The sequence below is a fragment of the Pezoporus occidentalis genome, unplaced genomic scaffold (genome assembly GCF_034315485.1).
Source record: "Pezoporus occidentalis ecotype Australia unplaced genomic scaffold, CSIRO_AGI_Poc_V1 ctg32, whole genome shotgun sequence".
NCBI lineage: Eukaryota > Metazoa > Chordata > Aves > Psittaciformes > Psittacidae > Pezoporus > Pezoporus occidentalis.
Genome location: NW_026915158.1, coordinates 1,246,895 through 1,261,615, shown reverse-complemented (window position 1 = coordinate 1,261,615; position 14,721 = coordinate 1,246,895). Strand labels below are relative to the sequence as shown.

Sequence of the window (14,721 nt, the reverse complement as noted above, 5' to 3'; positions counted from 1 at the left end):
CCTGACCTACAGAACAGAAAGTAACATAAACTATCAAAACTAAAACTTCCAGAACAGACAATTTCAGAACTAGCTTTCCCCAGGTTTGAGTCTTCCCTGAACCAGGCTTGGCAGAAATTTTGACACTCTCTTACATTCCACTAAAGTATCCTGGCTGCAAGATCATTCTGGCTACACAAAATCCATCATTCTCCTTTTACTAAATAAAAACATTTTTTATAGCTCAGTGTTTTCCTGGGAAATACTTATCTGCACAGACACTGTACAGGAGTTTTCTGGCCAAGTGTACATATGAAGTAGTTGCCTAGAGAAGGCACTTGTCCAGCAATCTGGACATCCATAAATCCATGGGTCCAGATGGAATGCACCCGCGGGTGCTGAGGGAACTGGTGGAAGTCATTGCTAGACCACTCTCCATCATCTTTACCCAGTCTTGGGAAACGGGAGAGGTGCCTGAGGACTGGAGGAAAGCAAATGTCACTCCAGTCTTCAAAAAGGGCAAGAAGGAGGACCCGGGTAACTATAGACCGGTCAGCCTCACCTCCATCCCTGGGAAAGTGATGGAACACCTTGTCCTTGGTGCCATCTTAAGGCATATCAAGGATAAGAGGGTTATGAGGGGCAGTCAACATGGCTTCACCAAGGGGAAATCATGCTTGACCAATCTCTTAGCCTTTTATGAGGAGATAACACGGTGGATGGATGATGGCAGAGCGGTGGATGTGGTCTACCTTGACTTCATCAAAGCATTTGACACAGTCTCCCGCAGCATCCTCACAGCTAAATTGAGGAAGTGTGGTCTGGATGATCAGGTAGTGAGGTGGACTGTGAACTGGCTGAAGGAGAGAAGCCAGAGAGTTGTAGTCTATGGGGCGGAGTCTAGTTGGAGGCCTGTAACTAGTGGAGTGCCTCAAGGGTCAGTACTGGGACCGGTATTATTTAATATATTCATCAAGGATTTAGATGAGGGAATTGAGTGTACTATCAGGAAGTCTGCTGATGACACTAAGCTGGGAGGAGTGGCTGACACGCCAGAAGGCTGTGCTGCCATCCAGCGAGACCTGGACAGGCTGGAGAGTTGGGCAGGGAATAACTTGATGAAATATAACAAGGGAAAGTGTAGAGTCCTGCATCTGGGCAGGAACAACCCCAGGTTCCAGTATAGGTTGGGGAACGACCTGTTAGAGAGCAGTGTAGGGGAGAGGGACCTGGGGGTCCTAGTGGACGACAGGACGACCATGAGCCAACACTGTGCCCTTGTGGCCAAGAAGGCCAATGGCATCCTGGGGTGTATTAGAAGGGCGGTGGTTAGTAGGTCGAGAGAGGTCCTCCTTCCCCTCTACTCTGCCCTGGTGAGACCTCATCTGGAATATTGTGTCCAGTTCTGGGCCCCTCAGTTCAAGAAGGACAGGGACCTGCTGGAGAGAGTCCAGCGCAGGGCAACAAAGATGATTAAGGGAGTGGAGCATCTCCCTTATGAGGAAAGACTGAGGGAGCTGGGTCTCTATAGTTTAGAGAAGAGGAGACTGAGGGGTGACCTTATTAGTGTATATAAATATATAAAGGGGGAGTGTCACGAGGATGGAGCCAGGCTCTACTCGTTGGCAAACAATGATAGGACAAGGGGTAATGGGTACAAACTGGAACACAAGAGGTTCCACTTAAACTTGAGAAGAAACTTCTTCTCAGTGAGGGTGACGGAACACTGGAACAGGCTGCCCAGGGAGGTTGTGGAGTCTCCTTCCCTGGAGACATTCAAAACCCACCTGGACACATTCCTGTGTAACATTATCTAGGTGTTCCTGCTCCGGCAGGGGGATTGGACTAGATGATCTTTTGAGGTCCCTTCCAATCTCTAGCATACTGTGATACTGTGATATGACTAAAGGAAGTGTCTGAGAGATGTCTAAAATATATCCTCAAAGATTCTGTTTGCCTCGATTGACTATAGAAGTGCGGGGGGTTTTTTAATACTCCCTTCTAAATGTTGGAATCAGGCTATTCTCATTTCATATTAATGGCTGTTAAAAATGTGAAACACAGACAGAATGGGGCTTGAGATTTTCAGTGTGCTTGTATATAAAAACACAGCCAGTAAATTGATCCCAAGGGAAGGAGGGTATTAAGTATGGTACTTTTTGTTTTCCTAGAGCAGGGGACCCCCATTCATCTGAAAATAATATGGTGCCTTCTCCTTCTCTGAGTGGCTCCTTGAGATTTGGTAATAAGCACCGCAAGCAGCTCCAGGTGTTGCTCCATGCTGGCTTAAGGAAGTCTCTACCAGCATTGTCATAAACCAAACATGACAGTCCTGCATCTGTAAAACCAATAGAGAATATTTCACCCACTCCATTGTACTGGGAATTTACATTACAAAAGCAATGTAGTACTAGCAGCATGGAAAGACCTTTGGTGGGAGCTGAGCATTTCAAGATGTTTGGGATGTCTTCTGTTCATTGATATGTTTCTTTTATATTTCAGGGCCAAAAAGCCAAGGTTCTCACCATGCTACCATGGTTACATTGTGCTAAGTGAGATATTTAGTGCTTAGAAGAAGTGGGCTGCATGAAATAAATCCTGTACTCAAAGAAGGCACTTCCTCACTATTATTCTAAACAGAGACAAACACACAGAAAGACCACAAGAGAAGCCATATGGTAAAATGCCTGGGCTCTCACCAACCCTAACTTAGAATACCTTGAGCAGAGGAGATGTCTCCTGTATTTCTGTCCCACTCATTTGCCACTGATGGAAATTATTTTCTCACATATCTATGCTAAAGCCTAACAACATGCAGAAATCTATGCTCAGCTGCAGAGATGTCCTTGATTTACTGCATCACTGACTCTGTCAGGGCCCTGGAGTCCCTGGGTACAGCTAGCACAGCACCCCTATCACTGCCATTTCCAAATCTGCAGTAATGATTATGCTCTGGGTATTCAGAAGGTCCTGGACAGCCAGAACCTGTCTTGTAAGGTGAAATTGTCTTTGTTACCCCTTTGCTTAATCATTCAGCAATCTTTAAAGTTTGTTAATTCATTCAGGAAGATATGTGGAATGTAATAATAATGTAATACTGTTCTAAGAACATCTAAAAAGAAAAGAATCAAAGTGTAGAGGAGGTAATAAAGGAAAAGACCTGAGATATTACTGCTACATCAAAGCTGAAAAATATCCTAGCAGTCAGACTCAGTTATGAATATGTCATGTATCAGTCACACAAAAAAGGTCTGTGATAAAGTTGGCTATCATAAAAGCTGGAATTCACCAAATACAGATGTACCACTGGGTTACAATACATACATGTATATACTTTAATTAGCCACCTTCTGTTTCTACTTGGTTAAGTGTACCTTTTCAACTCCACTTTACTTCAAATCCAAACATGAAAACATACATCTGCCTGGAAATGGCATAGGTATCTACAGTCAAGCTTGTGAGAATCTTTAATGTCCATGAACCTTGATATGCCAAAAATACTAAGAATCAGTCTTTAGCTTCTTGACAGAAAGCCCTAGACAGCCATTCAATTGTGTTACCATATCCACAAGTCATATTTTGGTTGAGGTGAGAATCTTCAGTGCTAAACATACTACATCCCTCTGACTATGTGCCATTTCAAATGTTGTAACTTGGACAGTGAATATCACGTCACATTTGTGAGACAGAGAAAATTACTATTTATTTGGATTTTTTTTTTTTTTTAAACTGGGTTCAGTCACCTATCCTTTATTTGGGAACTGAAAGTAGAAATACTCCTAAACGTGTCTAGGTGCTATTTCTGTTTCCATTTATAATGCCATAACACGGAAGCAATTCCTCTGCCTTCAGAGTAGCCAGAGTAGCACTGGCTTTATATTGTACATCACAGAGAAGAATTCAGCCCTTGTTCTAAGCCTACGTTACCAAGGTTAGTCTTCAAAGGCAAAACACCTTGTCTGTGTTCTCATAGGACAGTCTGTGTGGGTGGAAAAGCTTTAGAACAAATACATGTGTAAGGCAGCAACAGGGGGAAACTGAGTAAGGTCTCTACAGCAGGTCTTCCCAGATGCCTTACAGACCGAGTCTGTGAAAAAGGAGTTTTGGAAGAAAGCATTTTGTAAGAAAGACCCACAGTTAATAAATCAAACATGTCTACATGTCTCCTGCAAACAAACAATACTCTGACAAATAAAATTTACCATTCTCTCTTCTCATATTGATAATTTTCAGCAGCACAGCTGAAGTTCTGACAGTGTTTCTCTTCCAAACCTCTGAAGTAAGTCTGCAAAATCATAAATAATTTAACTAGACAATTTATTTTTGATGCGAGTAATAAAATTTCACAGTTACAGGTGATAAAAATCTCTTCTATCTGCAGTCTTATCCATTCCTCACAAACTCTTTCATAATGTACCCTTAACAGGGCCTTGTTTGCTCTGTGCATTCTGAGGCTGTCTTGCCAATCCTTTCTGCTCCATACTGACTCTAATAACTTCAGTGATGTTGGTTTTACCAGGTTGCAGAGAATTTTCTCTGTCAGGACTGTGCAAGCAACAGGGACGCGTTGGTGAGCTGAGAGTTGAAGCACTCTGTGACTGCTGAGTTTGACACCTTGATGAAACCCAGGATGATGAAGTGGAGAATAAAGATGCTAGGAGAGAGCAGGTACTCTTTAGTGAGAGAAAATATTGACCTACCATGAGCTTGGATATGTGAGTTCTACAGCCCCCCCAGCACACACCCTGAAATTCATCATGCAGCAAATGACTTCATGCCTGTGGTAACAGCAATAGTCATGTGTAGAGGCTTTTCACTGCTTTCATTTATGCTTTCATCCTCACAAGTTCAAACCAGTCTGCTTTTCAAGTATTCTTGCTCACAGCTTTTGTTATTTGCATGCCAACTTTTGTTCTTACTCTTCCTCAGGAATCATCTTCCAGCCACTGCTGGGTACAGGGTCTGGGCCACATCGACCTTTGTCTGACCCTGTAGAACCATGTTTACCTTCTCTGGTTTGCTATTAACAATACTGTGTCACGCAAAAGTCAGTTTTTACAAGCATATCAAATGAGACCACCAAGTACGAGGCACCTTCCTGGCACAAAAAGATGACAATCATAAAGAATGAATGGCAAAAGATTGGAAGCTGGAGGAAAAATGAAAGAGAATAAAATAGGAAGAAAGAAAGCAAACAAAATCCATACTCTATTTTGCTTCAAATATCTCGTGGGGGGTGGGATGGGGGTTGGTTTTAAATGATTATGTAAGAAACACTTGTGCAGTAGAAAACAAAACTGTGGGGAGCATCTGAAGGCTAAAGATGAGATATGCAGGGTAGAGAAGGAACAGCACAGACTGAGTACATAGAGAGTATGAGATTTGAATATGGTTAGTATTAGGAATGGTGATCATCCACTGAAAACTCTGAAGCTGAGAGTTTAAAAATCAAAAGCGTGCCTTTAAAAATTGTCTTGTAAGTGCACATCTTTGAACTTAGATACACAAAACGAACGTTCTGATTCTCCTTGGGCCCCCAAAGAGACAGGAATCCAGAGTTCATCTGTGTGAGGGTCAGGAAATTTCTTGGCTGTATCGTACAAGCTGGCAGTACCTGTCTGCAGTACAAAAACATCACCAGACTAAACCACTGAAAGGTACTGTGGCCGTACTGCTACCTTCAATAAAATGAAAGATGCATTGTTAAATGAGTGTTCCCCACCACATGCAATTCACGCTGTTCATTTTCTTTAGTCAGTGCTCATGCCCTCTGTGTACCTTCCCAAGATGTTGAAAGAAACCGCTCTGGTCTTGCTCCCTAAATCTGGAGAGGATTTTGCTTGCTCTCCACCTTCAGATACCTCAACACATACCTCCTACACCACTGGAACAGCACTTTCTCCCCTTGCACGTCTCCCTGTTTCATTCTTTATGGGGAAAGAGCAGGAAAGTTTAACATACTTTCCTTTTTTTTCGTGAGCAAACAACCCTGACAGAAGAGTCGCTTTGGCCAAGTTGTAACATGGTATCAAGAGACAAACAAAAGCTAAATCTGGAGGCTTTTGGGGAGCCCTCAACAACACACAGCTGCAGTAAGTAACAGATGCAAGCATTGCTGAATTGCCATCAACTGCTTATTAAACAAGCCATGACCAACAGATGGGAACACTGCTTCATTATGATAGCCTTCTCCAAATGCTGAACTATCTGGAAAATGAGAATGGAAAACAAGTGGGTGCTAAAAATGGGAAACCCTACTGTGGGAAATCCAGCCAATCCACTAGACTGCCAGGTGCCACAGCTGCTACACTCTTGAACCCAATTCAGAGGGACTAGATTTTCCACAGAAAAGGGTAGAAAATGATAATTTTCAAAGGTCTTCCACTGACCCCATACTGGCAGTTACAGTAATTATCAGTGTAATTGCTTCAAGTCACATCTCATTATAAATTTAAAAGGAGACTGGGGCTTTATTTGCTAGTGCATCAGGCAACACAGTCGATTGCTTTGTATTGCCTGTACTTCACTCTGAACTGTTTTCTGATTTAGGTTTTCACTAGATCACCATTTTGGAAAATTGACAAGGAAATCATGTGAAATGAACATTGATTTTAGGCACCACAGAACAGAGAAGACTAGGAAGACAGGAAAAAGAATTTTTCTATAGAAACAAATACATGTTTTTTAAAGTATCTATAAAAGCAATTATTGCAATAAACAATGATTGAGTCAAATATTTGTGATCTTGTTCAATCAAATAGTATTATTCAAGTTACCTAGACAAAGAATCATCTAGCTCAGTAAGAGTCAGTGGGAATTTGCCAGGACTTCATTCACTCTTTTATAAAAATACAGAGCTGACAAAATAAGAGCAGCAAGCATGGCAGGGGGATTGGCACTAGATGATCTTTAGGTCCTTTCCAACCCTAACTGTTCTATGATTCTATATTCTATGATAATAGTTCTGGAATAAATAAGACAAAATGACACATCAACACAATAATTAAGTTAATATACACTAAATAACTAACACAATTGCTTAATCTTTATTCACTTCTGTTGTTTCCCCGAGTGGGAACAATATAAATGAGTTGCTGATTCTTCCTAACGATCAGGAATATTTTAGCTGAGCACAAACCAAACCACAAATATTCCAAATGCTCCATTAATTTAATACAGAGCCCACAAGTCTGTGGAAATATAAGGCTTCATGGAAATACAAGGCTACATCAACCACCCACGTAAGAGCCATGTATTTGAATCCACGTTATCTTGGAGAACACAGAAATCCATCTCTATCTTGGACAATGCTCATTCAAGTTAGTGAACTTACTTCCTCATATAACAGATGAATATACACATGAAGTCAACAAAACCATAGGGGGAAATATTGATTAATACAAAACACAACCCAATCAGATAATTAACCCAATCAGACCTGAACCTTGGGCAGAAGGAAAAACAATGCCAGGCAAACTTGTTTTCTCTATTCATTTCACTCTTTAAAATGAAATCTGGTATTAACACAGTTAAAATAAATGTGAATGTCAGGGCCAAGTAACACATTTGATATAGTTTATAAAATTATATACAAAAAATGCTATGAAATCATTAGCATTGTTTGAAAATGGGACAAATACCTACACCCAAAGAGAGTGAATACACCATCACATACAGAGATTAGATAAAGGTATATCTGATGAAACCCTATGAGGATGACCATATAGTCTTACTTATCTTCAGCAGCAGTCTTTCTCCTTTCTTATAAAAACCAGAAAGATACGTAAATAAACATATATTTAAGCAAAACAAAAAAGCCATGAGAAGAGGACAGGGCACCCTTTTTAGAAAGTTTGACCTGCATAGCACCTTAAAGACTCGTTAGAGTCTTGATGGCGTACTATGAGATTATTTGGTAAGCCTAGGCACTATTTAAGTACATAGCCACTTCTCCCATTTAATCTTTCCTTCAGCATGCATGGAATCAGTAAAAGGATTTGCTGATCGCATTAGCATTTTTTCCTATTCACTCAGTATTTGCATCTCAGATATCCAAGATATCCAAGAGGGAGGAGTCTGGAATAACTGAGCATTTTCAGTGAAGTAGCCCTGCCTGCGGGAAGCCATGGTCTCTCACACAGCTACAGGACAAACTCAGCACCTCTGCTCTCATATAATTCTGACCAGGCCACTCCTAAAATGTAGCGCCATCATAATTCTCACTATAAGTGATGTAAATGGAATTTGCAGACCATGTTTTAAATCACAGAATCATAGAATGGTTAGGGTTGGATTTCTCGTCGGCCCCCTTCAGGTATAAAACATGAGTGAGTATACAGAACAAGGTTCAAGTTAACTAACAATATGATGATAGAGTGAATCTATAATCCACTACTTCTTGAAGTAAATAATTAATGAGGATGTTGAAAACATTTAAAATCATACAAGGGGTATAAGCAGGACATATGGATAAAAATTCTCTTATCTTTCCACAGACTGAGAATAGGATCTCTAAAATGAAGAGCTGACTGTGGCATGTAATGTCATACCTATGCCAGCCCAGGTCTCTATTGCAGAGGAAGTATACAGGAAGTATAGATACTGATATCAGCTTCATTTGAGCTAGCTCAGATTCTAAAATCAATTTACCCTGTGAAGCACTGAGCTCCATATTCAATAATTCAATGGCTACAATATAGATATACCTTTATTCTAACAAGTATCAAACAGTAGAAGCACTGGAATATATACTCTGCTTATAAGCAGATACTAAGGTTGGTGTTATTGAATATTCACTGCTACTACAAATGTTAGGAAAATTAAGATACCATCTTCTGGAACATGCTTTATTCAGTTCTTCCCTTTGCTGTGGAAACACATGCTGAGAATCATCAGTGTGAAGAATGATTTCCAAAGGAGGTGAAAGAACCTCATCACATAGGACAAGGCAAAGCAGACAGGTCTAATACCCAGAAATGCAGAAACCAGGTTTCTTGTGTGGGGATTAACTAAAGGGCCATCAGATCTGTTTAATCCCTAATATTTATCATTTTCCATAGCTACTTCTTTACCTCCAAATTCTTCTTCATTGCTAGGCAGTGAATTTCTTCCTTTCTGCTTTACTTCCTTTCTGGAGACAAACAAAAGATCATGAGAGTCTGACATCTTCTCCCTGGGATCTCTTTTGTCTCCTGGTCTCCTCTTCTTTTTCTTTTTTCCCCTATCTTCTTTCACAACACTTTTCTTTTCTTCTTTTCCTCCTTCATTTTCCACCCGTGAGTGAGGATAGGGCTTTGTGGTCTCTCTGTCCAGGCTAGAAAGTCAGACAAGTAAATTCACTAAGGTAAGAGCACACATATCTTACACTATTTAAAATTCTTCTTTACATGACATAGATTTCACCTTTTCCCACATCTCACAGTACTGAAAAGTACTTATCACACTCTTGACCATTTGACATGGCTATAAATATCTTGAAATTCAGTTTCCCTTTTATTTATAAAGTAAGTAAAGAATAGCCTATAACAGAGCTCTGAACCTGAGTTCTGTCTACCTCTTATGACTACAAAAAGAATTTGGGGAATAATTGTCTTTTATGGTATGGGCCAAGAGTACATAATGTTTTACTTTGCATACTTAATTTGTTAGTTACATTTGCAGAATGCTTGCTCTGCCATAATTATTTCTTTTCACTGTGATTGCAGGAAAACCTCCCCAAACAGATGCTAGGAAAAAGCAAAAGACAAATATTCTAGATTGGTAAGCAGATTGTCAGGGACTGTGTTCTCAAGTCTTACACAACAATTTACTGTAAAGAGTTATAGATCCAACAAGCAAGAGGCATCAAGGATTCTAATCTATAAAAGCTCAATAGTACCAGGTTTCTACCATTAGTTCTTGGAAGAGACTAAAAATTCAGCACCAGACATGACACATGACATAGAAAAAGATTGAAAAAAATATATTGAAGTAGATGATAAAGTTGCAAATGTGCAAAAGAAGGCACTGTGATTCTGGCAGCAAATTCTGGAATGTTGTGGATCAGTAGTGGTTATCAAGGTTTTTATTGGCACACCAATGCACTTCATCTGAATACCTGTGGGTAGGGTCTATGTTGCCTATATGCTAAAAATTACCATTTATGTAGGCTATCCAATGTCAACAGAGGACCCTGGAAATCCTAAAACCCTGGAAATCTCAAATATGTCCAGTTTAGGGATGTAAGTGGGTATCTAAGTTAAAAAAGAGTCTGAGTTTCAGATGCTCAGCTCTCTTCATCATTTATTAGCCGCTTTACACATTTCACTGCACTCTGCACTATAAATCTTGACATACAGTATACATCCATGGAGCCAAAGCACCTAAATTCCACTCTCAGAGCTGTCAAATGCTCAAAGTATTACTGTTCTGGGTCCCACAATGTCCCGCTATGTATCCGGGCCTTGGTGTCTTCAAAACACTAGTAATCAGATGTAAGTAGTCTACAACAAATAGAAAATCCATTTCACCTTTCAACAATCCTCTAACAGCTTCCTGAGGCTAAGATTCAAACCATCTCATCCCACCAATGTTTCCAAAATAAAAATAGGGCAATAAATTGCCAGATAACAAAACGGTATGACGGACAGTTACTGCTCTTCTGCTTCACACACTTTTGGGTCAAATCACTTGGTTGCATGTGTAGAGCAAGCCTGTTTACAACTGTTGTTAGAGTACTACGTATGGAAATCTTGACACCATAGTTGAACCCAAAGTACAACATTTAGGATTCATGCAAAATAACTTCTCTATTTTTGGTTGAAACATACTCACATCATACAATCCACCATCTGCACCATTCTGATATATCGACAGGAAAAAGCATACTTCATTTGGCTGATTTTAATAAGCCCACTTCTTACACAGTGTTCCTGCAATAATGCAATCAACATTCACCTAATTTAAATCAAAATCTCAGAAACAATGAAGAGACATATGTATAAAAAGTCAACAGTTTTAGTGTAACTGTAATCAGCCTCTACATAATAAAGATAAAAGTTTCAAGTACAAATGTATATTTTCTGCACTACAAAAACCACAGCAAAATTATCATGATGGCTTGCAAACAAACAAACATAATTAAATTAATTGAAGACTATAATGACCATGATAAAACTCCATATGTTTCTCATTTTATCAGCTGGAGCTTGTGAAAGCCACCAAATGGATCATAGCTGAAAGAAGAGCACGATTTAAGAAGAAATTATTTGATAGAATTTCTTGGTTCATGTCTATTACATGAGCTCTTCATTGACTGAGCTCTGAATCTGATTTGCTTTGGTTACCTGGAGATAGGGATTGGAACAGTGAGTTCATTAGCTTGGAAAATTTTTTCTGCCTTATCAAAAATTGAGCAATGGTAATACCATTGCCAAAGTGGTATAATCTTTTAGGTTTGCTTACTTTCCTGTTGTTGAACATCAGAACTGTGTAGAGTTTGTCACCCATTTCCATGCTCTTTGGCGTTGTTATGACAATGGCAGGCACATAATATTCATTTCCTGTCTGTGTCCCAGTTCTGGCAAACACATAGTCTCCAACCTGCACATCAGGAAAACATCAGTTTGCAAGAACTTTGTAACTTATGAGTTTTACAAGACACAAAAAGTAAATATGAAAATATTTTTACACGAATCATCATTCTAACATGTTCCCATGCTTTAATATAGATCTTTAAAAGGCAAGAACTTGGTCCTTGCATGTACCAATCGCTTGTAATTTCCACTGAATCAGGGAGAGAACATAAAACAAGAATGAATGACAGAGCACTACTAAATGTACCAGGGCTCAACAAGCAAGTTAGAGTCTAGGTTTCCTTAGACTTTATGCACATTTATACATATTTAATGAGCTTTTAAACCAACCTTGGGAATTCTAGGGAATTCCGTATACAACTAACCTATAAAAAATTATTTTAAAAATTAACATAGAAGTCACAACTTTCTATCAAATTCTGCAGATCTTCTCTGGAGTTGGATGTTCCCTATGGAATGCCAGGAATCTTCAGATTAGGATTTGCCTTGATATCAAACAGGAAAAAAAAAGTATGTCTCTAGTTTCAAGTGTAAGAAAGAAGTTACAAAAATGCTTCTTATATTCAAAACAACTGTATCCATTCTGGGTCCTTTTTGTATCTATCATCTCTCTCGTGTAAAATAAGAATCACCTGAAAAAACAACTGTGATTACAGTAGTCAGCTGATCAATTTTAAGTAAAACCAGAAATGTAATACTAAATTTTTTTCCATTACTGTTATTTGCCTTAATATGAGGTTGTTTGCTGGATTTAAAATATGCTGTGAAAAACAAATGGTTATAACCTGCTGTTCATCACACTGTGTATAAAAGGCTCTCCTTGATTTGTAATCCCTGTGCTAGGAAACAATCATTCTCTCACCTTTCTTCCATAGGTAGGCAAATATTCATTTTTTAGAAAGAAAATAATACAGAATTCTAATAAACAAAGGAATAGGATTGCAATGAAAACAAGCTCCAAACAAATTAAAAAGTAGCATGTTGAAAATAGCATGATATTACTATCACTAAAAACTCTTCTTTAAAATAAATAGTTTTACATAAAAGTGGTGGTTTTTTTAATCTATTCTTTATTCTATGTGTGACCAAATGAAAAAAAATTAAAAATGCATATTTGCTGTCATAAAAAAATACAATTTTTCACCTGCAGATATGGGCATGGCATAGCACCTCCCACAGGTATCATGAACTTCACAGGTACAGTACAGGTCTCTCCATTGTTTAAGTCAACAAGTGCACAGGTAGAACTGATATTCTTTACCACAGTTCCTAAAAAAATAACATAATAAAATATTCAAATGTTTTTTCTTTTATCACTGAGGTCAAATGCATCTATACTACACACTCTTCATTTTCATTTAGCTAAGTTAAGCTGTGCCAGGGCAATAGAGACATTTGTACCTAAGAAAACAATAGTCTTAGTAACCATTCTTAATAATGCCATAAAAGTAAAACAAAGAATAATTTTCAAGCCCAGGTCTGAAATGTGTAAGTTGGTCTGGTGGGTGATAGCTGACATAAGGAAACTATTTCCACAGTTAAAAATATGTAACTAAAAAAAAAAACAAACAAAAAACCACACACACAAACAAACTAGTAAAGGTAACACAAAAGCAAACCATACACACGTGTCTTTTTTTATGAAAAGAAAGAACATGATTTTACCTACTGATCTTTCTGATTCAAAACTCAATAAAAAGGCAGAAGCATTTAGTGAATTATTTGAACACATGCAAAAGCTTGTTTTTCCAAAACACTTAAGGGAAACATCAAAGGGGTATAGGTGGATACTCTTGGATACTCATTTAAAAGGATTTCCTTCTGCACTTTTCTTATATAAATGCATCTAACTTTACAAAAGATATGACTTTTTATAAATGTATATATGTGCATACACAAGATACATATTCTTTTTTCATGCATATCCACATATAATATTAAATCTTATTAAGGTAGAAGTAGCTAATTATGAGCAAAACTAATGTTTTATCAGAATTAAGAAACTCTAAACGGTATTTAAAATGTGAACAAAAATATATACCTGGATAATAAAATCCTGTGATGTCTGATCTTGCAATCACCTTTTGGCTTTTGTGAGTCACAAATACTTGGTGTTTTTTGGTTTTTTTAGATTTTGACTTCACAGTTTCTTCTTCAAGTCTCTGTAATTTGAGACAATTATATTTTTCACAACAGCTAAGCCAGTCAGCCTCAATCTATCCCTTGGAATTGACTAAAAATTTAGGCAATGTAATGTTATGACCTCTGCAGACAATCCACAGTAAACTGGAATTATTTTAAACATTCAAGATAGTTGTAAGCAGAAGAAACAGTGCTACAGAAAGTACTCATAGGTAAGATCATCTATGGGTTTTCACTATAAAATCCTGTTCTACATGGTGATAACAATACCTATATTTTCAAGTGTTCCGGAAGAAATTTACCTTGATGAATTATTGCTCTGGCTGCCATTTCCTAGAAAAAAAAATCAATTCTTTTCAAGGATGAGGAAATGAAAAATCAACTGATTTTGTAGAATAAGTGAAGGTGCTATACACGTTTAATTTTATCTAGATAGGTGAGTCTTCGCAGTAATCTTATTTTCATTGAAAGTACCTCACTGTACAGAATGACTGATTAAAAATCAAATATGGAATCAAATTTAAAAGAAAATGAATCTTGAAGTGTCTGAAAAAAGAGTTACAAACTATAAATTCCAAATTAAAATTTTCAGCATTTTTAAAAAATTCCATCTTAGCAAAATATTACACCACATTTTCCAGAGCTGCCACTGTCCATCATTCAGCCCTGCTAGTTTGGGCTCTTCATACATTAATTGTCCTCCTTGTGGTGCAGCTTCACAGACTGCAGCTCCTGTAATGTACCACACACATACAGAACACTGGAACTTACTTCTGAATTGCTCATAAATAGGTCTGGGGGACCACGCACCGGATGGTAAGCATAGAAATACCAATGCAGCTGGCTTCCTGTGGACTGACCCGACTCGCAGTTGAAGTCAGTGACTGCAATTAGTAGTAACTGAATGAAGAATGCAAAAACCATGATGGATCTCACACCACAACTGAGGTAGAGGGCTATGTTTTTCACAGTATGTGAAAAATAGTCAAAGACTCACAAATAACAAGTGGATCTGTGTAAAAATATA

The 14,721-nt window shown here is 38.3% G+C and overlaps 1 protein-coding gene across 1 annotated transcript in view; it reads right to left on the bottom strand.

Moving 5' to 3' along the window:
• Positions 1-4,279: 4,279 nt before the first annotated feature.
• The window catches only part of VWA3B (von Willebrand factor A domain containing 3B), a 72,195-nt gene continuing 61,753 nt past the window's right edge, over positions 4,280-14,721 (bottom strand). The window contains 6 exon segments of the mRNA XM_062628561.1: positions 4,280-4,633; positions 9,051-9,292; positions 10,792-10,889; positions 11,422-11,559; positions 12,697-12,821; positions 13,594-13,714. Of these exon segments, the coding sequence (XP_062484545.1) occupies positions 4,386-4,633; positions 9,051-9,292; positions 10,792-10,889; positions 11,422-11,559; positions 12,697-12,821; positions 13,594-13,714 (972 nt within the window). The 3' untranslated portion in view covers positions 4,280-4,385.